This window comes from Myripristis murdjan, chromosome 2 (assembly GCF_902150065.1).
Source record: "Myripristis murdjan chromosome 2, fMyrMur1.1, whole genome shotgun sequence".
NCBI classification, from domain to species: domain Eukaryota; kingdom Metazoa; phylum Chordata; class Actinopteri; order Holocentriformes; family Holocentridae; genus Myripristis; species Myripristis murdjan.
The window spans coordinates 7955365-7980403 of NC_043981.1; the positions used below are offsets into that span (position 1 = coordinate 7955365).

Here is a 25039-nt window from a genome sequence, read left to right on the forward strand (position 1 = left end):
TAGGGGCATTCAGGCAGCATGGAGGAGCCTCAGGGCCGCGACAGCCATTTTATATCGCCAGTAGGTTGCATATGCAGCAGGCTTGCCTCGTGAGGACATCTGCGCCTGTGATGGTGGGGATTTTGATATTATGAACCCAAAATAAATTGTTCAAACGTCCTTCTCAGGCATCTCTGGCCCAGAGGCTGTGCAGCGGTGCTGAGCGGGGCTCTGTTAACCAGCTGTCCCTCTACACCTCGCCCTCCTTACCCAACATCACCCTGGGGCTGCCCGCCACTGCCACTGCCACCGCTGCTTCCAATGTAAGGACGACCTGCTGGCTTGCAGGCTGAATTGTTTGTCGCATGGCTGTTTGTCTGTCTAACTTTATCTGTATGGGCCTTTTTGACAACCCTTTTTCTCCTTGCTAATTTTGTCTATATCTTTGTCTCTCAAACAGTAGCAGTTCTTTGCAAATGATTCCTCAGCTATGTTGTATTTGTAGGACTATAACAAGTCATTCATTGCATCAGTACATTAATTAAAAATGCTGAAATAAACAGACATCTTCCTGAATTGATATGAAAAGTTTTGAATCAAATAACAATTCTTAACAAAAAAAGACTAATATTATATTGATCTGACAAAAGATTATAAATTTCAACAGTTTGTTGTCACTAAAAAAATCTCAATTCAGAATAGTATGAATTCTACATTATACTATGAAATAGAATTCATGAATTGGAACTTATATTATTATAAATAATGTTTACATAATTGGTAACAATTGTTCAGAGAAAAAGTTCTTAAATTGAATCACCAATTAGTGAATTGGACTGAGTCACCAAAAATTCACACCACCAATTATTGTGTTGTTGTGAAATAAAATTTGGACACATTTAACTTCATCTTAACACAGTATCACAGCACAGAGTCACACAGCCTCACTCTCTGTGCTCTGTCCTCTCCCAGGTGACCTCGGCCCAGCAGGAGGGCAGCCTGCAGCCAGCCCTCTCCCTCAGCCCACCCTTCCTGTCCGGCGGCCACCTGCCCCCCTACCTGGCTGAGGCAGGAGCGGGCACGGGTGGGCACAGTCCACTACTGCAGCACATGGTGCTGATGGAGCAGAGCCCAGCACAGAGTCCGCTGGTCACAGGTAGGAGAAGTGGAAGGAGTAACAGTAGTGAAGCTGGGTGTGTTTATAGCAACAGCAGTGCTGATAAAAGTAGCAATACAGATAGTTTGATCCGTGGTAGTCATACTGGTAATGACAAGGTTCCCATAGGTCATGAAATTTTGAAAAGACCCCTCTAGATAGTGAAAATCAGGAAATTTAATTGATTCTTCAAACCAAACAGTTACTAGTTATTCACCAAATGTTGTATGTATTTTCCATTATGTTCATGTCATGTCCATACAGAATAAAACATAGGCTAATTGATAAATTAGCCTTGATAAAGGCCACTGAATCTGACTTGAGTTTAAATTTCTGTCAAATTAAAATCCTCATGTTACTTTTATATGTTTATACCACTGATACAGAAATTCAACTTTTTTGGTATAGAAAGTCATGAAAAAGTCAGAATTTTACATTTGGCAGAGTGGAAACCCTGTAATGATTACAGGCACAATAATAGTGACAAACATAACAGTTAATACATAGAGCACTTTCAAAAGAGCAGTTATTGTGCAAAATCGCAATGGAAGGAAAATCTTTTTTTTTTTTTTTTTTAAAGCTAATCAATAAATATATGGCTGGATGGTTGTTGCTTAGGTGTGATACTGTGCACTAGAAGTTGCCTTGCTAACTGTATTGTTCTTATTTCTCTTGATTTAAATTACATTGCCAAATGTCACCCCGATTTACAATTATTTCTCATTTTTGCCCAGACACACACACATGACACAAAAAACAATACCGCACTCAGAGAAGTGTTCATGGTACAGTGTGTGCCACCTCCCATTGACGGATGTACATTCATTAACCCAAACTAATGAGCTCTTTTCATATGTCGCCGTATGCTACAAGAAGCATGGGAGTGTGTGAGAAGCTTGCATTGTGTGCTGTTTCCCATCAGCTCGTCCATTGACGACCATGTAGCTGCTATTTTCAGCGGGGGCATGAACAGTGAATGGGTGATGACGCAAACACAGACACATGCACATGTGTGTGCAACACACACAGACATGCAGACGCCCACATATACATCGTGTGTACAGTGAATGTACAGGACTGACATGCTGAATTCATTGATGATCAGTGTTAATAGTAAATCACTCCAACACAGGCTTCCAATAGATAATAACTTGAAGCTGTGTAACAAAGCTACATGATTCAGTTCAGTTCAGCTGTACTGTTATATTATACTATTTGCATGTCCAATCAACATTATTTTAATTATTTAGTATCACTTTAATACATTTTGCATTTGACATAAGTAATATATTATCTTAATATTTCCCTTCTTGTATTTTCTTCGTCGTGTAAAAGCATACCGATCACCAGGTATTTAATTGTGTAGTGGTTCAGACAGAGAATCTGTGCAGGCCTGTTTTAAATCAGGTAAGCAGGTCAGTCTTTTTAGGGACTGTGGCCTTGTGCTTTCTCATCGACTTTTCTTTCTGCCTTTCTGCCTCTGTCTTCATACTCCACGATGCCATGTAGTACCTAATGATCAGCAGACTCTTTTCAGTAGACTGTTTTCAAATTCAGAAACTGAATGTGAAAATAGTGGCAAGGAAACTTTTATCTATTTGAATACTTAAGCCAGATTCTTACACCATTTCCAGGCCTGATTTATTAAATTTGTCAGTTTGTTAGCTTTCTTGCATATGGCATTATAAGTGGACCTTCAGGTTCCAGGATGGTCTCTGCAATTACTAGTGGTCCTTCTCAGTATGTTTTCCATGATGCATTTACATAATACATTTTCCTTGAAACCAAAATGCAACGCCAAAAGAAAAAGATGCTGAAGGCAGAGATACATCTGAAGAGTTTCCTTGACAAACTGAGGTTCATCCAGTGACTTGGAACTGGAAGCGTCAAGATTCATTGTGAGAATGACACATCACACCTAAACAGTGCTAGGATCGTAGTACAGAGTTAGTTGAAACCACCAGAAAAATGAAAACCTTTGTTTCAGTGATCTCAAACTCCACAAGGCCTTCTCTGTTCTGTCACTGAGAAGCTTCCTCTCACAAAGACAGCTTGAGAAGAACAGTCTCTCCAAGGTCATGAGTATCTTGGTGTTCACGTCTAACCAGTATCTCCCTCCTCTGTGTCTCCAGGCGTAAGCGGCCTGTCCATGCCGTCTGCGGCCTCCATGGCCAAGCTGCAGCGGCAGCACCGACCCCTGGGACGGACCCAGTCGGCACCCCTGCCCCAGGGCAGTGCGGCCCAGGCCCACGCCCAGGCCCTGGCCCTGCAGCAGCTGGTGGTCCAGCAGCAGCACCAGCAGTTTCTGGAGAAGCACAAGCAGCAGTTCCAGCAGCAGCAGCTCCACCTCAACAAGGTCGGTAAAGGGGAGGAGGTCTTGGAGGGCGGGGGTGTGGTGAACTTGTTGGCTAGGTGCAAAGGGCAGGCGATATGGACTGAATTGAAAAATTAAGTTAGATATCTTTGACCAGATACCCCAGTGTCAATATTGTGATAATATTGACAATATTGTAAGGATGACTATTGATGCTTTCATAAAATCTGCAGGTTGTGCCAGGGTTTTTTTTTTAACCACAGTGCTATTGCCTCAATTTCAAGCTCTTCAGGAGTCAAAGTCAGGCCAGTCAGAAAAAGTGAGAGACTTCACTACATAGAAGGAATATTCTTTTCTTCTCAGCAAATGAAGAAGAAGGTGTGTTATTCTTTTTATTAAACTAAGAGGTCTTCACATCTCAGCTGCAATTCTTTCTAAGCTCCTTTTAACATGATGTGTTTCCTGAACATGTCATCATCAAGGTCTGTCCTTCATCTGTTATTTAATAGAGACTACTGCCATACAGTCGAGCATGATGATTATATTTTGTGAAATCTGTCGATAACCAACACTGTCACATACTGTGTATTTTAAAATGAACATACATTTTACAGTAAATCACTCTGTCATGTACGCAGGGTAAAGTTGAGGTCACAATCCAATTAAATGATGGTGTAGAGTTAGACCAAATTATCAGTTTACTATTATACTGGACCATTTTTGGAATATGGGATATCAGCATGGCCATGTTTTCCCTCTCCAGTATGAAAAAGATTATTCTGTGGCTCTTTAAGATTTATATTGTTGTTTGACTGTATCTCATCTTCCGTATGCTCATCTGTATAGTGTATATTCATCTTCGTTTTGTATCTGCAGTCTTGTCTTTGTTGATTTTGTTTATTCAGTTGTATTAAAAAGAGACTCGGTGTAGTAATCATTTTCTTTTATTTTTTTTGCAGAGTAATTTTCAAAGTTAAAGGCACTGAATATCTGCACAAAATGTCAGCTGACAGCAGCTTTAGGTAAAAAGAGTGGCAAAATCAAAAAAATAGAAGAAAAAAAACATATTGATCAAACCCTGACTAGGTCCACATGTCATCACCAAAAACTGCAAAAAATCTGTACTTATTTGAGCAGGTGGAAGCCACATGTGTGTTATTTGTGTGTGTGTGTGTGTGTGTGTGTGTTCTTGATTTCGTTCTGTCATTTTCTGTGTCTGCTTGTCCCTCTCTTCAGTATTTTAGTTTTGCAGTAGGTGGAGGCAGGTGTGGGTCAACATGACTTTAAAACTGAACTTGTGAGAAACATGGTGTGTTTATGTGCGCGCGTGTGTGTGTGTGTCTGTGTCTGTGTGTGTGTGTGCATTTGCATGTTGGCGTCCACGTTTTTTCTGTGACTGTGACCGAGACAGTTGCCACGGGCTGCAAGGTAACTGCAATGCCATGGCAACCAAGCGGAAGCCTTTGCCTTATATGGTCGTGGAGGAAGTGGCTGCTGCTGCTCTGTATGGCTATTCCTATTCTAGCGGTGTGTTTGCTGGAGGAGAGAGGTGGGTGGATGAAACAAGGGATTTCCTCTCCTCCTCTGCCTCCTCTGCTCTCCTCTCTCACTCCCTCCATATGTTCCCAAGCTCTCAAGTGGCATCCTCTCACACAAACATCTCTGTAACAGTGGCTCACGTACCAAAATGCAAATTTTAGAGTGTTTTGGCAGGGTGATGACTGCAGTGGTGACAATAACGCATCTCTTAAATGCAGTTTCAATGCAAATCTCTGCTTAAAACCTTGTTTTGCTCTAAAGTCAATCAGAATAAGGATGATTTTAAGAGCAGGTAGTTCACTGTGAAAAAATGTTCTTCCTTGGTTTTCTTATGCCATCATTTAGAAGAGCGTGATGCACAAATAAATACAGATAGCAATTCTCAAACTTTTTCATGTTCAGAACTCTCAAGTTGACTTAAGTCTAAGCTATTGAACGCCGTTTGAAGTGATTTTGCCCTAAAGAGTTTGCTTTGACTTTTAAATAGTTTAGAAGTCTCATACTTGAACACTGACAAATAGTGAATTTCTAGTGAATTAAATTATAGTGGAATTAAACGTTTCATTATTTTGCTGAAGACCCCTCAAGGACTACTGGGAGACCCCAAACCCTATCTTGAAAACCCTGGATATCTGAACATTTAAAAACCAAACTTTACACATTTGTTCACCCTGCATAGGCTTTTGTGCTGGACTTGAAACATCTGTAAGTCCTTCAGTCTGTCAGTATAGTCTTCCAGCCAATAGAAACATGATCAAAATGACATACATTGAAATTATATTTTTTAGTCTATGATGTCCTTTGCTGCTTGAATCACCTACTTACTCTTCTGGTATCAGCAAAGACCATTTAAATCTTGATTTTAGGAATGATTTAAATTTGTTTTCAACTTATGACGGAAATCCACTACATTCATCACTGGGAGGAAGTCAAAAGTATATGTTTGTAGATACATAAATGTCACTGTGCACACATACTTGCTACAAAAGGGGAGTTTTCTGGGAAAGTGGAGCAGAAGGGAGCAGTCTGGATTTGAGTTGTGGAGCAGGGAGGAGGTGAAAAAAACAGGGGAAAAGAGCAGTTTGTTTGGAGGGAAAGACAAGAACATTGGGGGGTGGGGGTGAATGAGGGAGTTTGTGAATGCTCTGACGTCAATGCTGTCCCTTGGCACGGCGCCAGGAGACGCCAAGGCTGACAGCTCTGGGAAATACACGCACACACACACCTGTAGTCTTAGCCCACTCTTGAGACCTCTGCCAAACACTTCTCTTTCTGTTGTTCTCTCTTTTTCTTTCTGTCAGCACTATACATGTCCAACACACACACTATGGAGGCGAGCCCTCCACATCCTTGAATGGGACTCTGAATGGTCCATGTCAGGGAAAAATGAATGAATAGACAGTTAAGTGAGTCACTACTCGATAACAGCAGGACCCAGAATAACGTTGATGAAAAGCGGCACATCGGGGAGCATGGAATGCCTCTGGTTTTGACGAGACACATTTTGCCCTGGAGTACACTCGGCAGAATGGCCGCTCACATTCAATTAGAACGGATAGCTTTGAGATGAGCAAGACACCCAATCTGACTGAGTAATCCAAATTAAGCCTGTTAAAAGAAGAATGCGCCAGAGAAAAGAGTGATTTGCCAGGAATTTGATTCAGAGAGAGAAGTTTGTGTGCCTTCAACGAGGATTTGTCATATCCTGCTGTTGGATTGTGCTGTTGCTGCAGATGATGACCAAGCCCAGTGAGCAGTCGGTGGGCCGGCAGCACCAGAGCCACCCCGAGGAGACGGAGGAGGAGCTGAGGGAGCATCAGGATGGGGCCGCCCTGCCACCGGGGGTCACCATCAAGCAGGAGCCGCCCGACCCACAGGAGCTCCAGGAGGAGGCGCTGCAACACCGGGAGAGGGAGCGGGAGAGGCAGGCAGAGCAAGAGCTGCTCTTCAGACAGGTAGAAAGACAAAGGAAAATCTGTCTTGTCCTGTTGACGTGAAGCAACAGTTCACCAAAAATACAAAAAAAGATATTTTCTCACTTAGCCCTAGTGTAATCTATCCACCTAGATAGTTTCTGTGTGATTAGGCAAGGTTTCCAGTCTGATTCTCTTTACTCCAGTTGAGTGGCACTGGATGAGTATTCCTTTGTGGAGGTGAAACCTTTAAAAATGTAAATGTGAAAACCTCAAGAGCAGGAGCTCTTTCTCAAAACAACAGCATGGATACCCGATGCCCTCAGGGGCAAAGAGTTTTGTTGGGAAGGTAACCAAAGGTAACCACCAAAGAACACTGACAAACTGTATCTATCAGCCTCTAATTCACTCTAGATACAGTTTGCTGATGTTCTTTTGCAGGAAATTGTTCTCAGAGAAACTGGACTGACTGGAAACATCACCAAATCCCATAGAAACTGAATAATCCAAGTGATAAAATATCTTTTTTTTGTATTTTGGGTGAACTGTTCCTTTAAAGTGCTGTCATCCATTTCAGTAACCTTGCAAGTGGCAAGTTCCTTGTTAGAGACTACCTCTTCTTTGTTGCTGCTATCGCTCACTGTGAAATTATCGCTGCGGTAACACCTACATCAGCGAAGTAGTTGAAAAAAGTGAAAAATGAGACATCTGCTCTAGTTTACAGCTGCAAAATAACACAGGCTGAAAGGATCGATATTAAGGTTTGGGCAATTTATTCTGACTTTACCCGGTCGTAATGTATTGCGGGTGCTGTCGGGCAAGTCCCAGAGAGGTGAAGACTGAAACAGCCAGACACATAAACGTAATTTGGACTGTGAAAATGTTGCTCCCTGTCCCATGGCATATTGTTGATTAAATGCTGAGGGGAAGTCAAAGTTGCATCATTTGTTTTGGCTGCCATCTTTTGGCCGTAAGTTGTATTTGCAATATAAAATGTCAAAACAACTTTTTCCCTCCAGTCCCTCAATATATTAACATTTTAGGCATTTGATACTCCCGTACAGAGCAGTTTAGCATCATTGAAACAGCAGAAAAAATTGTTAAATTCTTCCTGCAAACATTACAAGTTGCCAAAATAAAGCACTGCAAGTCTCCTGCTCCCTATATATTGCTTTCTCTTTTTAATTTTTGTCTTTCCGCTTTATTCTGTGTGTGTGTGTGTGTGTGTGTGTGTGTGTGTGTGTGTGTGTGTGTGTGTGTCCATATGAGCAGCAGGCCCTGTTGTTGGAGCAGCAGAGGATCCACCAGCTGAGGAACTACCAGGCCTCCATGGAAGCTGCTGGCCTGCAAATCTCCTTCCCGGGGCACCGCCCCCTCTCTAGGGCCCAGTCGTCTCCGGCCTCAGCTCCCTCCTTTCCTATCAATGTACCGCAACCCGAGCCGCCCGCCAAACCTCGCTTCACGACAGGTCAGTAACGCCGCGATCCTTCATTAAAGTGGTGCTTGTTTATATGTCACTCTCAACTTAAAAGAATACTGCTCACACCAAAAACTATATATTTTTGTATCATTTACTCCTCGTAAGCTGTCTTGAACATCCAACAAAAGAGGTGTTAACACCATACTGATATTGTTGCACATGTTCATTGGTTTGGCATGCACTGAACATTCGAATGGAGAATGTGCTTCATGAAGACTTTGAGAATTTGAAGTAGATTTTTTCACAGAATTATTGCTGCTGTTTGTCACTGATCAGCTCGGTGTAAACAGAAGACCGAAGTGGTGGTCATGACTCAGGAGATGCAAAACTTTTCAAGACAATACTCAGGATGACTGAATTGTACAATATGTATAGATCTTGGGTGAAGCATTTCTTTAAAGCACTGTCAGACTCTCAGTACCATTTTATCATACATCAGTATGAGTACTGAGGCTGTTCTGTCTTAAGCAATCATTTTTGGATTATTTTGGGGTTAATTTTGGTTTCTTCTGTAATGGGTAGGCAACTGAAATTTCTGTCAAGACAGTGGAAAAGGGGAACCGTTGTCAAATTGAAAGCAGGTGACTCAGCTAGAGATGATGTAGTGGTTACATGTTCACCAGTGGAAACACATTTAATGAGGATTACACCTCTGAGAGGCTCCCAGCAGCAATAGACTGAAAGGCTAATGGTGTTTTCACATTTTCACTGCAAAAGTTCCATGATTTGCACCTGTAATGGGCATATATGTAGCCATATGTGCACTGTGTTGTAATGTGTGTGTGTATGTGTGTGTGTGTGTGTGTGTGTGTGTGTGTGTGTGTGTGTGTGTTCTGCTCAGGCCTGGTGTATGACTCTCTGATGCAGAAGCATCAGTGTATGTGTGGAAATACCAACAGCCACCCGGAGCACGCCGGGCGGATTCAGAGCATTTGGTCCCGGCTGCAGGAGACGGGGCTCAGGGCGCAGTGCGAGGTATGACTCTGTAATCAGTAGGCAGGAAAGTCCCCATACTGTGTAGTACCAACTGACTAACTGCATATCAAAGTCCTCAACGTCCTTTTTTATTTTTGTGTGTATGTGTGTGTGTGCGCAGTGTATCCGTGGGAGGAAGGCCACTCTGGAAGAGCTGCAGACAGTCCACTCTGAAGCCCACGTCCTACTGTATGGAACCAACCCTCTCCGACAGAAACTTGACTGTAAGCATGCACACACACACGCACACACACACACACACTCACACATGCATGGAGCACCAGTTCCTACTTTGTCAGCCTTGTCTGTCAAAACCTGCCTGTACAAACACACAAATCACTTGCATTCCATCACACAACAAAAATAGACATTTACCAAGAGCATGTAGTCTTGTTTAATGAGAGTTTTCTATATCAGTCAGTCAGTCATCTCCACCAACATCCTACTAATAGTAAATGCAATAATTTCACTTACTTTCCCTTTCCTCCAGGTTCAATCACTCCCATGTTCGTAAGGCTCCCGTGTGGAGGGGTCGGGGTAAGTAGCAGTCTTGGTTTTAATACAGTTTCTCACTCATGGAGGGAATCATCACACCAGTTTAAAATGACATATAAAACAGTATATCTAAAAAATATTTTCATATCCTGCCACCCATTATGGCTCAGTATTACTAGCTGTTGCTCTCATTAAGAATTGTACTGAGTGTGAACTTGAACATTTAGTAACAGCTGCACTCTAATGTGAACAGAACCGAGAAATAGTTAATGTTATCGGAATTTGGAGAACATTGCCGCCTCAATTTGACATCAATAAAATGTTTATAATTGAAGCAAAGACAGTCTATGTTATCATTCACCCTTAACAGTCACTTAAAAATTCCAAGGGGAACCAAGCTTAAAAACCTCTTACAGTTTGCTCCAAGCAATGGAAGCAGTATATTTAAAAAAGTCCAAGTTTTCCCCAAGTTATGTCTGAGCATGAGGATGAAGCCAAAAAATAACTCTTATGAGTGGAAAAGACTTCTTTGCAAAATAAACATACAAAAATATGATGGCAACAGTCCTAAAATTGCCCTATCATGCTTAATGCTTCAAAGTAGAGATGCCGTATTGGTACCACACTTACTTTATATGAAGCGGGAAAAGTTTGCTAATTAATACATCCATATATTAATTAACAACCTCATTAGCATAACTGATTGTTTAATTGTGATTATGACAGGACTTTACACGGCTGAAGTGCCTCTTGCAAAAATGTTAAAAGTGTTAGAAGTGTTTGACAGCGACAGTAGAGCCAGTCTGGAGGAAATGGGCAGTAGAAGGAGGCTGGGAGAGCTGTGGAGTGTGTTGATGGGTTTGGAGGAGTATGGGATGGGAAAGTTTTAAGTTTTGAACAGCTGGGGTATGTCTGCACTTTTAAATGAGCTGATAAAACAACTCGGACTTGAAAAATTTGTGGATTCAGCTCCTATATGAAATGTGAGTGTGTGGGTCTGTGTGTGTGTGTGTGTTTTCCCAGGTGGATAGCGACACCATTTGGAACGAGGTGCACTCCTCCAGCGCAGCACGTCTGGCTGTCGGCTCTGTAGTGGAGCTTGTCTTCAAAGTCGCCACCGGAGAGCTGAAGGTAACAGTGATTACACATATCTGCCTCTTCTCTGTTTTTTATTTTGCACATTCTGCAGGCATAATACGCTCTGCAGTTGTCGAGGCTTTCTCAGCACCTTGTCAACACACATCTACCTGTCTTAAGCAACTTACAGTTCCCACAGGCTCTGAAAGTCCTTGGAAGTTTGTGAATTTGAGGAAAACCAATGCTTTTTAGCTAGTTATGCATTATCACCGTGAGTGAAACTACAGTATGTTGACTATTAAAACTTAAAAATGTTAAGATCAAAGTGCTGGGGTAGCACAGTGCTGCTGGAACTAAGAGAATCGCTGAATGAAGTATTCAATTCAGGTTTTGACTCAGCTACTGTAGACTGTGCACTTAGAGGATCATAGAGATGGACGAGCCTCCACTTGATTGAAGCCTGTTTGTTCTCTACCATAACACCTGGTGTATGAGTGCACACTGGATTTCACTTACGCAGGGCTTTTTGGGCTTCACACAGGGCAGACTGCAATTCCCCTTTTGCACTGCACAATGTGAAAAGAAACAAAAATGCATGAATGCACACAGAGCCTTGTTTTTAAACACATGCTTCTCCCTATTGTCTAATAAATGTAAGGCCCTAAAGCATTTTGAAAGTGAATGGACGACCTTGAAAGTACTTGATTGTTTATTAATTAATTAATCATAATAATTAATTAATATAATAATTACAATTTGTATGCATAGCATACCTGAATTCATCAGTATGCCTCAGCTAATCTGGAATCAACTCTTAGTTCAGCAGTAGTTTAAAAAATTGATAATTTTACTATGATTTCTTGACTTGGCCAGGGCATGAATAAAAAATCATGCCTCTGTTTTGTTGAATTTTCATTTATTAAGTGGCGTAACCCAGGTCCTTAAATCTCCCCCAACCCAATCTTGGAAGTCTTTGAAAAGTCTTACATGCGACACCCATGTGAGTGTGGCACCCCTGATCTTAAACTGGGGGTGTTCATTATTGTTTCCTTGTGATTTAATGCATCTTTGTTGCTTGTTGTGCTCCTAGTACAGACTGCAAATGTAAAATCGCTTTACTTTGGATAGTTTCTCATTTAAAGTAGATCTTGTAAACCTTGGAGTTACTCTTCTTTGTGTTTTAAGGGCATGTTTGGCTAAATTATAGTGTTTGTTATGGTGGAACGCCACTGCTGAGTGAACTACACAGGGAAACAAGGAATGGTGAGCGGCGGTGCGGCTGACAGACTTGTGTTGTGTCTGTGTGTGTTGTGTGCAGAATGGTTTTGCTGTGGTCCGCCCTCCTGGACACCACGCAGAGGAAAGCACTCCCATGTAAGGCCACAGCCCATCACTGCACTCAGCTGGACACCTTGAATCCATGCATATACAAATACCAGTGCTGGATCGGGCTTGTCTGGAATAGAAATGACCTAATCCAACAGGTTTATTTGCACATAAAGTAGACAGAGGCTTATTTCTGCCAGCTATTTTACGCTGTACTTTATCCCTCTCATAACGTGTTTAAAGTGCACTATAAAACTACTAATGTGGCACTATGTTGCCTTGCTATAACTAAATACATTTTTCCTAACACTTAATCAGCATGATGCCTTTTAATTGGAAAAAAGAAACTGATCCAGCTCATTTCTTCCAATACATATTCCAATATTATTTCTCTAGCCCCCTTGTATGATATGTATCAATATTCATTATTTCATGTTGTGACATCTACATTTTAGTGCACTTCGTTAAGGACGTGCACTGTGTTAATTCCTTTTTAATAAAATGGAATGGGAACTTTGAACGAAACTGTTTAGAGTCAGTTTGTCACTCGATTTATTTAATACGCTGTATATTTTATTAGTCTACAGAGGTGTTTTGCAGTGTTGCATGTTTATACATTTTCAGTCAGTTCTGTAGGGTACTGCAGTATATCATGGTACAGATTGTGCTGTGAGCCGTGACACATTGTATTGTGAGGTCCTTGCCAATACGCAGCGCCACTTTTAATCCATCCCTCCTTGTATTTGTTGCTGTTTCAGGGGCTTCTGCTATTTCAACTCGGTAGCCATCGCAGCCAAACTGCTCCAGCAGAGACTCAACGTCAACAAGATCCTCATTGTGGACTGGGTCAGTCTCTGGGGAAACCAGCCGTCTGTCATATGATAGCGTTGAATTGAAAGAGTCAGTTAATTTATATGGCACAGGCCTTTAGATGGTATGGGGTCCTATCCCACTTATATTTGTCCCTTAGCTTTTCCAAAGTCTGCTCTAAAGTTTGGTTTAGATTATTGTAACTCTTGTTTTAATGATGCAGTTTAGTGTGTGCTCTGTGTGTCACCTTCGGACACCAAGGATGACAACGGTGGTGATGAGGTAATGGTTCAATCTGGGTCGTGTGTGCTTACTTGCAGGATGTTCACCATGGCAACGGCACCCAACAAGCATTCTACGATGACCCTAATGTCTTGTACCTGTCTATCCATCGCTATGACGACGGCAACTTCTTCCCTGGTAGTGGGGCGCCTGATGAGGTGTGTTTGAGTGTGTGTGTGTGTGTGTGTGTGTGTGTGTGTGTGTGTGTGTGTGACCCTAGTAATGGTTATTAAATCCAAACAAAACATGGCAGGTGTGCTGTGGAGAAAGTTTTGCACAACGTTCAGTTATAACAGGTAATTTAATTTGGATCTGTTTCACAAAGTGAACTATAGGGAGAAGAGTAACAAGGAAACTCTTAATTGCTTTCCATTTGTTTCATTGTTCTCTGGAGTGCTGATGCTAAATGTTAATTTGAGTTCATCGGGATGCTCTTGTTGTTTCAAACCCTGCTGTTCTGCGGCTGCGAAGCTAAATTAATGCAGACGCAAGCCCATCCAGACGGTCTCATGATTAGCTGCAGGCAAACTGGAGCTAATGGAGTTAATCGAGACAAGGCCTCTACGTATGCTGTTGTTTGTGTGTGCATATATGGCTCACTGAAAATGTGAAGAGGAAATCTGTTTTGCAGTCAGACTTGTTTTCAGAAGAGTCACGGCATCAGTAATGGTTTTGGTGTGGATCTGTGTATGATTTGTCTCTTTCCCTCTCTAGGTGGGCAGCGGGCCCGGAGTGGGCTTCAACGTCAACGTAGCCTTCACTGGTGGTCTGGACCCACCCATGGGAGATGTGGAGTACCTGGCGGCCTTTAGGTAGCAAATACATGCACACACTGTATCTAGTATAGAAATATACATAGAAATGCAGACAAACCCGTTTTTACCAGTTTTACCAGATGACAACGTTCCTGAGAGCAAAACCGGTCCATTCAATTCTCCACTGTTTTAATTACCAGGTCAACAATCTTATTAAGGTCCACAAAGTACAGGAAAATATGGAATTTGCTCAGTTCTAGGTCTTGAAAAAGAAGCACAGCACACTCTGGAAATGTACATAACGACACATTTAGTCGTACACGCAGTTGTTGCCTGTTTTGTTGTTTTTCTACAGGGTAGCTCAAAAACATGAACAGATTTCAAAGTTGGCGGACAGATAAGCCTTGGGCCAAGGAATACTTTATTACATTTTGTTGCTGATCTCTATCTTGGATTTCTGACATTAGAAGTGATATTGATTTTTTTTTTTTTTTTAGCTGTAAGTTTGAAACCAACAGAGATAGACTGGAATCCTAATCCTAAGGGTGTGTTTGCATGGCCAAAAAATCAATTTAACTTTAAAAATAAGTGATAGGAATGATGTCTTTGTGTGTAACACTAAGTTGGACAATTGTATAGCATTTGCGGAAGTTAGTTCCACACAGAGACATCCACTGTTATGATGAAAAAGGCAATTTAGTGATGTGGCCTAGTTGACAGTCACAGTCGTATTAACTACAAACTCCATGAGGTCCAATTGTTCCTATTGATGGCTTAGTTGATGTGGACTGTGATATACGATCCATTTGATTGCTGTTGACAAAATGCACTTGAGTGTGAATTATTTTGGGTATCTGCTAAATGACAAAATGGAAATGCAATTTAAATATCAGTCAGCCAGTAAACAGACATGAAACATCATATTGAACGCCAGCCATAACACCAGATAGAGTCAAGAAACGAGCTGGAAAAAGACTGGAATTTTGAGGTGTACGAACAGTGTTCCTGTCATTTTTTTATTTTTATTTGATTTATCTTTAGGATACCTTTAGGATTTCAGAGGACAGCACACAAAAACATTAATGAGAACACTTATTTCCATTGCAGTGCTTAATAGATACTAATAACACACTGAAACAAAATCAGACAAAACCAAAAAGGCCTACTGACATACTGAGGGATGTATTTTTAGATGTCTTTCTCAGTTTGCTCCATAAGAACAATCAGACTTCCTCCTTAAAGGTATCTTTGGTTTGGCACTTTTTGATTTGCAGTCAGTAGCAAAAAGTGCTTCAAAGCTTCGATATTGTACAGTTCTTGTTCACCCTTCTTCTACAGCTCACTCCGTATCCTTCACTCTCCCTCAGGTCGGTGGTGATGCCCATAGCCAATGAGTTTGCTCCAGATATCGTGCTGGTCTCCTCAGGCTTTGACGCTGTGGAGGGCCACCCTCCCCCACTGGGCGGCTACACCCTGACCTCCAAATGTACGTACAAGATAAAACTTAATTAACCAAAATTAATTTCTTATCTCATGCTACTGCAAAACAAGACAAAAACAAAAAAACATGTAAATGCCAAGGACCTCCAAGAAGACTGCCAAAAGGATGTGCTACATTAACTAAAATTTCCCTACAGCATATCAAGTCTGGTGAATGTTTTGTTCTGTCCTCTCTCTGTTTCCAGGTTTTGGCTATCTGACCCGGCAGCTGATGACCCTGGCCGGGGGTAGGGTGGTCCTGGCTCTTGAGGGGGGTCATGACCTCACCGCCATCTGTGACGCCTCCGAGGCCTGCCTGGCAGCCCTGCTGGGCCAGGAGGTGAGATCAAAGCACAAGAGAAAGTTAGGAATTTGGACATTTTAGCAAGACGCAGGTCTTATGAAACTGTGCAGTTTAAGGTGATTGTTTTGTGAAATGGGGTGAACTAAAGTGGAAGCACATGTGTCACACTGGTGCCATGGAGGGTCAAAAAGGCCACAGGTTTTCATTCTAACCAAAAACTCTACTGGGTGATTTCACTGATCACCTCACCTTCAAGCAGAGAGAGAGGACAAATCAGTGAAATCACTTGGTGGAGTTTTTGGTTGGAATGAAAACCTGCAGCCTCTTGGCCCCCTATGGCACCAGTTTGACAGCCCTGGCATAGAGGAAGACTCTGAATGCATTTTAGCGTAAACTTTTGTTGCTTTGTCTAATCATAACATACGAATTTTGGAAAATCTTGACAAAATCTGTTTTATTAATGTGTTTTATGACATGCAGAGACAAGGGAGTATTTAATCTAATTAATTCATGATTTCATCTGGGGGTGAGGAACGGATGAGTAAGAGGGCGAATTAATGAGGAAAGGACAGAGTGGAAAGAGCTGACGTGAGAAAACAGGCAGAGATCTACTGGTGCAGTGTTTTGAGGCTGACCCCTTGTGGAAGGTAGTGGAAATGCAACCTCTTCCGCTGCCAGTAACACTTGTGTTCTTGTTTGTTTTTGTTTGTGTGTGTGTGTCCCTCACAGCTTGATCCACTGCCAAAGTCCGTTCTGGAGCAGAGGCCCAACCCCAACGCTGTTCGCTCTCTGGAGAAAGTTATCGAGACTCATAGTGAGTTCTCCTGCAAAAACACAAGCTGATGCACTCAAAGGGGCAGCAGGACAATCACAAACAGGATTTTTACTTATAGATTGTATTTATATTTTTAGCGTTTACATGAAAAAGCTATCCCAAGTGAACAGCAGAATCATTTTAAATTCCTAGATCACCAATGTGTCAAACATCTAGGAAGAAAGAGAGCAGGCCTCACTATTTTCTGAAAACAGATATAGCAGGTAAACACAGGTGTTACTAATGACACTAATTATGATTCGGCTCACTCGCTCACTGAAGAGGCTCTGTTTTACTTCAGTGGAACAGAATGTTCATTACTGCCCAAAATAAATGCCCACCATTTCTTTAAAAAAAAAAAAAAAAAATCAATAATTATCCTTAAATTACACTGTGTCTTTGTCTGTGTTAATCTATCAGGAAATTGAACAACAGTGAATCTCAAGTGTAAAATTTTAACATCAGTCATTCAGTTGTTATTGTACATTAATCCCTTGACGTTCTGACGGCCTGCCTGCTCAGCTTACTGTCCTCAGAGGCTGTGGAAGGCTCACTTTTAATGCCAGAGCGGGTTAAATAAGATCAGAAAAAGTAGCTTACCTCCAGATACTCTGAATGAAAATGGATTCTATGGGCACCCACGGGTCTCCCCTTTGCAGACATGCCCATCTTTTACTAATCCCATGCATTTTGGCCTAAACAGTCTTGGAGTTGCATCAATTGGGTTTGAGTGGAAAGCTGAGACTGTTATGGATTCAATGAGCCACATTTGATTCATGTGTGATGACGTTGGAAGTAGCCATTTCATAGTAGTGAGACTATTTTTTGGAACCTGACAACATTGTATAAAATGACCCATTGTGGCCTTTCACAGCCTCATGAAACTTGACATCCACAAACTAGAGACCGAGGGAATTCACAGGATGTGTGGTTTTCCAGGTGTATTGACAAAAAGGTGGAGTGTCTGAGCAGTTTCCAGAACAGAACGCTCACCGCAAACTCTGAAAAATGCATCAAAAGTGTCAAATGATTTTGAAAATAAATCACAGCATGGGTTTTTCTGTGGTGTTCCTCAAGGTCTTGTGTCCTATTGTGGTATTTTGGAGGGATTTTTGGCCATTTTTATCAATTCTCCAGTGTTCAAAAATGGTCGAATTTTGCACCAAATTTGTAACAAATGGTATTAACTTAAGAATAGGCATGGTAATGGCTATCATATCCTTGGATCATAATGATTTAACCCGCACACACTATGCTTTTCTCTGGCACCAACAGTAACTGATATTTATCTACATACGGTGAAAAACAGACAACAAAAATGCAAAGAAAGCACAACAAAGTTCACAACATTTTCTTTTAATTATGCACTGTATTAGTTTAGCTGTTTTGTTTTTGTTTTTTGGCCTCAACTTGTTTAAATATAAATCAGGCCTTTTATGCATCACTTGGCCTCTTTGGGATTTCCTCCTTTTTTATCAGTGTGGGAGTTCTTGCTGGATTCTTTTTGTGTGTGATTTTGTTTTTGTGTTTTTTTTAACCCACGCACCTGAGACAAGCCTCCTTCATCTCAGGACTTTTCCCTCAGAGCGCAGACATCCCTCCACATCCACTCCGCCCTACTTTTTTCTGGCTCATCCGTCTTTGTGTTGTTTTTTTTTTTTTTATCTCCTGTCTCTCCTCTCCCTCCTAACTGGCTCCCTCTGCCCTCTCTCTCCTGCTGTCAGGTAAGTACTGGCGCTCGGTGCATCGCTCGTCCCCCCGGCTCGGTCTCTCCCTGCTGGAAGCCAAGAGAGGAGACTCCGAGGAGGCCGAGGCCGTCAGCGCCATGGCCTCGCTCTCTGTGGCCAACACCAATACCATGGATCACAGGTTCGGAAAACAACCGCGCTCATTATTTTGAAGAAAAACTCCATCAGATTTAATAGCCATATATTTATAATGGAAACAAAATTCTGGAAGTCTTGTTTGATATTCATCTCTAAGCGATCCATATATTTATAAGCCATGCCATTTATCTTGCAATTTACTGAGTCCTGGCCTCCTCAGCCCTGTGATTCACCGGCTGCTGTTTCTGTTTTCTGTATAATTAAAGGCAAGACAATGGTATTCATCCTTCAGTGGTGTCTGAAGCATATTAAAGGACTAATAGGTTTTTTTTTGTTTGTTTGTTTGTTTTTAGCAAGAAACCTGAAATTAAATTTCACTCTGAACATAACATGTTGTCCAAAACAATTAATGACAGCCTGAAGATGAGTCCTGGAGAGCAAATCTGGGCCAGTGACTTAGCTTAAACGAAGAAAGTGGGTGAATTTACAAATATTGCTGATGTTACTTGAAATGTACACCCTCCCATAAACCTCTTCCCAAAATATCAAGAAGAAAGTCATGTTTTAAGTGGTTGCACGTGCACTATAAACAGACAGGCTTATTCGCAGGTCCATAAAAGTCAGGTGGTTATCTGTCTGTGAAATGTAGTTAGAGGGCAAGATGATGAGCCAGATATGGGATTGGGAGCTTGTTGTTGTAGAATCAGGTTTTTGTTTGTTTGTTTTTTTTTTAATCTGTGTTTGTCTTATTTGCCCACCAGGCCAGAGGAGGAACCGATGGAAGAGGAGGAACCACTGTAACGGAGGGAACCATCAGGGTGTCGCGCTGTCACCGTTGACCTCTCCGGAGAACGAACGCCTCTTTGTGCTGCGAAGAGCCTCGACTGATCCCTTCATTTAGTCCCCCTAACCCCACTCACCACGTCAGTCACCTTGATTGGCGGCCCCTCAGCCACTGAGGGAGAGGGGGTGGGCTCAGCCTCGGAGTAGGGAGCCAATCAGGAGACAGAGGACTGAATTGGAACAAAAAATAAACAAAACAAAACAAAAGCTCAGCGTTGCTTCGCAGCACTCGCTCAGAGACACACATTTTCTGCCAGTCTTCACACCCCCACGTTAGCCCACGCGGGCTAGCAAAGCGACCGCGTCTGAAGGCAGTAGGCGAGTGGATTTGGGGCGGTGGTGCAAACGGGCCTTGTCGCAGAAGGGTGTAACACGCTCCTGCGCAGAAAAACACGGTGCTTTACATAGCTGCCCTCTGACCAAATATGGACACCGGGGACAGTCGACGTTCCCAGCTGTCGAAAAGGCAGCCGGGGATTTTCTTTTGTCTTTTCTCAACTATTTTTCCCTACAAAACAAGGGCATCGCGGAAACGGAGCTAACCCGTTCTATTTTAGAAGATAATGTTCACTGTGGACTTTGGTCGGCCGAAGCTTAAGTAGGCCTTTACAAAGAATTTGATGATCTGGTGGTGAGACTGTCACCTCGTTGGACCAGCCTGTCGTCGCAGAGCGGAAGCGGTTGCTGAATGAGAGGAGTGCCTTGGCGAGGGTCCGCTGGATTTCAGGATTGTTCAGGAAAAGAAGATTGCCTTAAGTCTCAAAAGATTTTTTCTCGCTGTGCGGAAGACCGAGGGAGACGGAGCGTTTCCAGTCCCAGAGGACGAAGAATGACAAAACGAAAACAATCTTTCAGCATGTTTACTTTGAACGTGACGCAGACAACATTTATGTCTCTCACAGCCTCTCTTGAAGAGTTACTTTACTTTTGGATGGATCTATTTTTCTGTATAAAACAAAACTGCTTTGTAAAGGTAGTTGCCAGCTTCAGTAGAAAAGGTGCAAACATGGAGACGTTCAACAAGGAATTAGATTGAACACTGTCGAAAAAAAAGGTTTAGCCTTTTATGTAGCTTCCCTTTAACCGAAGTCATTGCTTTGTGAACCACATAACGGCATGCATTTCAACAAGAGAGGACGGACGTTTTTTGTTTTTTTTTTTGTTAGTTTTGTTTTATTTTGTTTTGTTTTTTGCAAGATTTGAATGTTATCCAAAAAGAGAAAGCCAAGCAAGAAAAGCCAAAGCATGAGTTTGCGTATAATCCTTTCACACCACTAGCTGGCAAGTCGACGAGCATTTCTAGTATTGGCCCTTTCTTTAAGGTTCTCAATACCAACTTCACTGTTTATTGATTTAATTCGTCACAAATCAAGAGAGCATTTCTTTCTGTACGCTGATCGACCTCCCATGCTTTGCCAGTTGGCAACTACCTTGGTTACTAGTGTGAGCGAAACATTAGTCATGTATATTGAATTGAATATATTTTGAAAGGCAATAATCGAGTATTGCCCATTTGTAACTACATGTATGATTTCCACATCGAGTTGTCAATTTACAATATCAAAACGTGTTTGGTAAGCGTGTCCACTTTTTATTTTTAATGTATAAGATTATTTTTCTAACTTTTTCATCCATAGTTTTTTTGTTCTGTGTCTGTTTTTATCCGTTTTCTGGATAGTTTATAGGGCCGCCATTCACATACTCAGTACTATTGTTACTTGTTCAAGACTGACTCTTTTTCTTTCTTCCCTTCTTCCTTTCTTCCTTTCTGTCTTTTTCTCTTTGCTTTCTTTCCATTCTTCTCTTTCCTGCTTCTTTCTTTCTTTCTTCATTCCTTTTTTCTGTCTTCTTTCTTCCTTTCTTTCTTTTGCCTTATTTTTTCTCTCTCTATCTCTCTCTCTTCCTGTCTATCTTTCTTGTATTTATCCAATATAAGGAGCAACACTTTCTTTCTACGGCTCTAGGCCTTTCTGCAATTTCATCAATTGTGTATTTATAACATGTACTGTTTATAGGAGATTTGTATATGGAAAATTTATAAATGTACTCTAAGTAATGACAGCTATGATATTGTGAACGAAAACAGTATGGCGTATGATATTACTCCATGAACTCGAGAAAAAAAAAGCAAAAAGCAAAAAAAAAAACAAAAAAAAAACAGCAAAAAAACAAACAAAAAAAAAAAACAGCAGCATATTTAACTCGTCATTGACTGCACTGTTTGAAGCTGCCCTGGAGATGAAATGTGGCCCCGCGGCATTTCATGGCACAGCGATTGAGCTTTTCCACACCCTCAGAAACACATTTGATCACTTTGTTGCCTAACTGATAACATTCACTGTAGTGCATGGCGGAGAATGCACACGCGTCTCGACTGTGACAACATCACCACACACTTCCGAAAAACAAAAAAAAAAAAAAGAAAGAAAATCGTTTGGAGGCCAGTTTATGTAGCTAGCTGGATTTCCCTTCGCCGGAGAGGAAAAGGAGGGGACACTGACGCCAGGATGGTCGGGTATTGAGGTACGGTGGCCGGGAAGTGACACTTAAATCCACTTTTGGAGGAACACAGACACTAACCCGATTTTTAAAAAGAGCTTTCTGGGTAGCGAGTGCACCATTATGTCTGATTTCCTTTAAAATCAGTGTCTCCCCCTTTTATTCCTCCTAGAATTCAGCTTGGTTATATAAGTTGATGCTAAATTCAGTATCCATGGATACACATTAAGACACTCAAATTATTCCCCATCTGTCGATTGCTTTGTTAAACACTTGATTAATGACGACCATCATGTTTGTTTTCATTTGATATCATTTTGTAAACTTGTAAAATTTGGGATTGAGTTGATATTTTTTCATGTCTAACAAAAAAAAAACAGCATTCCACTTTTTTATCATTTAATTTGGCTTAACATTCTTATTTTTTTTTTGTTTTTGTTTTGGTTTTTTTTAAATCTGAATTTGAGGTTTAGCATTTTTTGTAGAAACTTTAATACTATTCAGATGTTTCTTTTGCTGTCTGCTCGCGCCAACTTTAACTCTTTGCATGGTTTGTGAGTCAGCATGCCTGCTTGTCTATGTAACAAAAAATGTATTTGCACAATAGAAGAAGAACACTGGAGGACTTAAGACCTCCCACGGCAACTCAGAAATACCAGGCGGGACTGACTCTCCCTCTCTGGTGTGCAAACAATTCAAAAGACTTTGTCCAAATGACTCCACTGCGAAATATTTGATATTGTTCTTATTAAATATTGTTTCCAATAAGTGATTTTAACATGATTTAGCACTTACAAGATGTATGGACATGAGACTGTATTTAAGAGAAACATGCTCTGCCAAACCTCTGGTATATTCACACCTTAAAAGACTCTCAACTCTCCCAAAGAATGTTCTTCTTTCAAAGAATTTTAAATGGGCACTATTACGGTAGGGAACTGATGGATATTGAACGAAAACAGGTTTGGAAAAAGGGCATCTTCGTTTGATTGTCATACCCACCTCGGCCAGTTCTATATATAACCACTGTGGCTCAAGAGCAATTCTTGGTTTACATGTAAATGGAAAAAAAGTTATTTTTTGTTTGTTGTTTGTCTCTCTATTGATGAAAAATGTTATCTTTCTTTGGGACCTACGCTTTGGACATTTCATCTCTGACATCATCTATAAAATATATTTCAGAAAAATACACGAGTCTCGGGTCGAGTTATTTTCCTCTGCGTTGTCTGGTGCACGAAGACTTGGAAATTTGCACAATCATAAGCAGAATCGCACGGGTGAAGAAAATCAGTGTCCCAGATGCAACAAAAAAGAGGATTTGAGGAGGGAAGAGGATCAAAATGAAAAAAAAAAAAAAAAAACTCAGGTCAAAAAGAATGAAGCGATGTCCTCAATAAGTCATCTGCTACCCAAAGTCGACGTCACATAAGAAGCTAAGAACTCTGTTACTTTATGTAAATTCAGTAATATGATCTGTCCTGCTTATGAGAAAGAAGACCTGCAGGGTCCGATAGGTATTTATGTCAAATATCTCAATAGAAAGACAACATGACAATGGGTTCATACTTATTTTCTGTGCAGCAGCAGTGAAAATTGAGCCTTCTTCAAAAAGCAGCATAATAATACCAACTGGAAATAGAAAATATGGCTACTTCACAAAATATTTCATTGATCATAACAGACCAATCACTGTCTAAGGGTAACCTTGACCCTAAATTTTATATCGTCCACATTGTTGCCTTTTGAGGTATTAATATCTCACACGTTCATACCTACATAATGATAACGATATTCAGCTCTGATAGGTGGGGCTGACAGTTTGGTTGCTAGTGTGATTACTCATTCTGGTAGTTTTCATCTACCATGATGCATTCACTTGAACTGGGACATCAGAGTTTCAGTCGTCTTTTTTTGTTATTTTGTTTGTCTTTATTTTTTATTCCATAGGTTGCCCATAACTGGGCCGGCAAGGCTGTGGTGAGACGTGATGTCACCGCCTGTTGTACTCTGTGTGTGGTGACATCACCTGCCACCAAAGTCCAGACCCCCTCCCTTTCACCACTAGAGGTCAGATTTGGGTTTGGGGTTTAGTTACACTTTAAAAATAATTTTTTAAAAAGATGTAAGAATGACAGTCGTGTGCTTTGATGGGCGACAAAAAATATGTTCAAGCCATTTAACCGTCCCGTTACCTCCAAATTGACTAAGATTTTTCATCAACCGCAGTCAATTTGACCTCAGTAATTGAAACCTCCAGAAAATGATGGTAATAAAAATTGTTACTCAAGTTTATGCATCAGTTACTTCATGTTTCTTATTGGCTACCTGAATAGGCTTTTAAATTAAAACTTGTCCTCATTAAATTAGGAAAAGTCATTGAACAAACCAAAAAAACACGATGTCAACTCTGCATTTAGAGATGTTTAACACTGACTGGTGTAATATTGACCCAAAATACAACAGGAGGGTTAAGTTTTGGCAGCAGTTTATACATGGAGGTAGCCACCTCGGTGCCTTCCTGTCTGTGATAACAACACAACCAAGATGATCTTATTATTTATTATCTTGTTAACTGCTTCCCAAAGACTTGACTCTCAGAAAAAGCCAGGAAAGCTTTTCTCAAACGTCACTGTTCACTTTGCTGTCCCGTCAGCGCGAGGTACGAATGAGCCAGGGCCCAAAAAGTGACAATTAGCAGACTAACAGTTTTACTCTTGGCATGTTTGAGCTTAATCATTTCCATTCAATGATATTTCAAAGTCCATGTTAGCTCAGGCCAGGTCTAATTAGTCAATAGCACGGGTTGTATTGGAATTCCTGGTTTGTTAAGCAGCACAGGACAGCTGTTATCACTCCATATCCTCCTTTTAGGCTCCCAGATCAGTTTTCCTAAACACTAATGGGACAAAGTGTTCCCCTTATTTTGATTTGCCTGACTAATATCCAAATTTGAATCTTGACTCTGCTCCAATTCCCTCTGACTTCTTCGCCACCCCCAACTTTCAAACTTTCAAATCTAATAATAAACCTCCTTACATGTCAGAGTGTGATTCTCATTTTTACATCTCATACATCTGATTCAAGCGTTTGGCCGTGAGCTCCAAACCGTGGCATGCCCGTTCATTTAAAGGAGCACATGCAGCTCACATTTTTGACCCTGTGCTGGATCTGAA

The 25039-nt window shown here is 41.2% G+C and overlaps 1 protein-coding gene across 5 annotated transcripts in view; it reads left to right on the forward strand.

Annotated features, from left to right (window-relative positions):
• The window catches only part of LOC115373657 (histone deacetylase 4-like), a 66306-nt gene extending 46548 nt beyond the window's left edge, over window positions 1–19758 (forward strand). For all 5 annotated transcript variants that reach the window (XM_030072159.1, XM_030072152.1, XM_030072174.1 and 2 more), the window contains 18 exons: window positions 168–302; window positions 952–1135; window positions 3268–3491; window positions 6722–6943; window positions 8174–8369; window positions 9223–9356; window positions 9478–9580; window positions 9847–9893; window positions 10875–10982; window positions 12247–12302; window positions 13013–13100; window positions 13385–13504; window positions 14061–14158; window positions 15469–15587; window positions 15787–15920; window positions 16614–16698; window positions 18423–18567; window positions 19286–19758. In XM_030072159.1, coding sequence (XP_029928019.1) covers window positions 168–302; window positions 952–1135; window positions 3268–3491; window positions 6722–6943; window positions 8174–8369; window positions 9223–9356; window positions 9478–9580; window positions 9847–9893; window positions 10875–10982; window positions 12247–12302; window positions 13013–13100; window positions 13385–13504; window positions 14061–14158; window positions 15469–15587; window positions 15787–15920; window positions 16614–16698; window positions 18423–18567; window positions 19286–19325 — 2238 coding nt within the window. In that variant the 3' untranslated portion in view covers window positions 19326–19758. The remainder of the gene's footprint in view (window positions 1–167; window positions 303–951; window positions 1136–3267; window positions 3492–6721; window positions 6944–8173; window positions 8370–9222; window positions 9357–9477; window positions 9581–9846; window positions 9894–10874; window positions 10983–12246; window positions 12303–13012; window positions 13101–13384; window positions 13505–14060; window positions 14159–15468; window positions 15588–15786; window positions 15921–16613; window positions 16699–18422; window positions 18568–19285) is intronic.
• Window positions 19759–25039: the final 5281 nt, after the last annotated feature.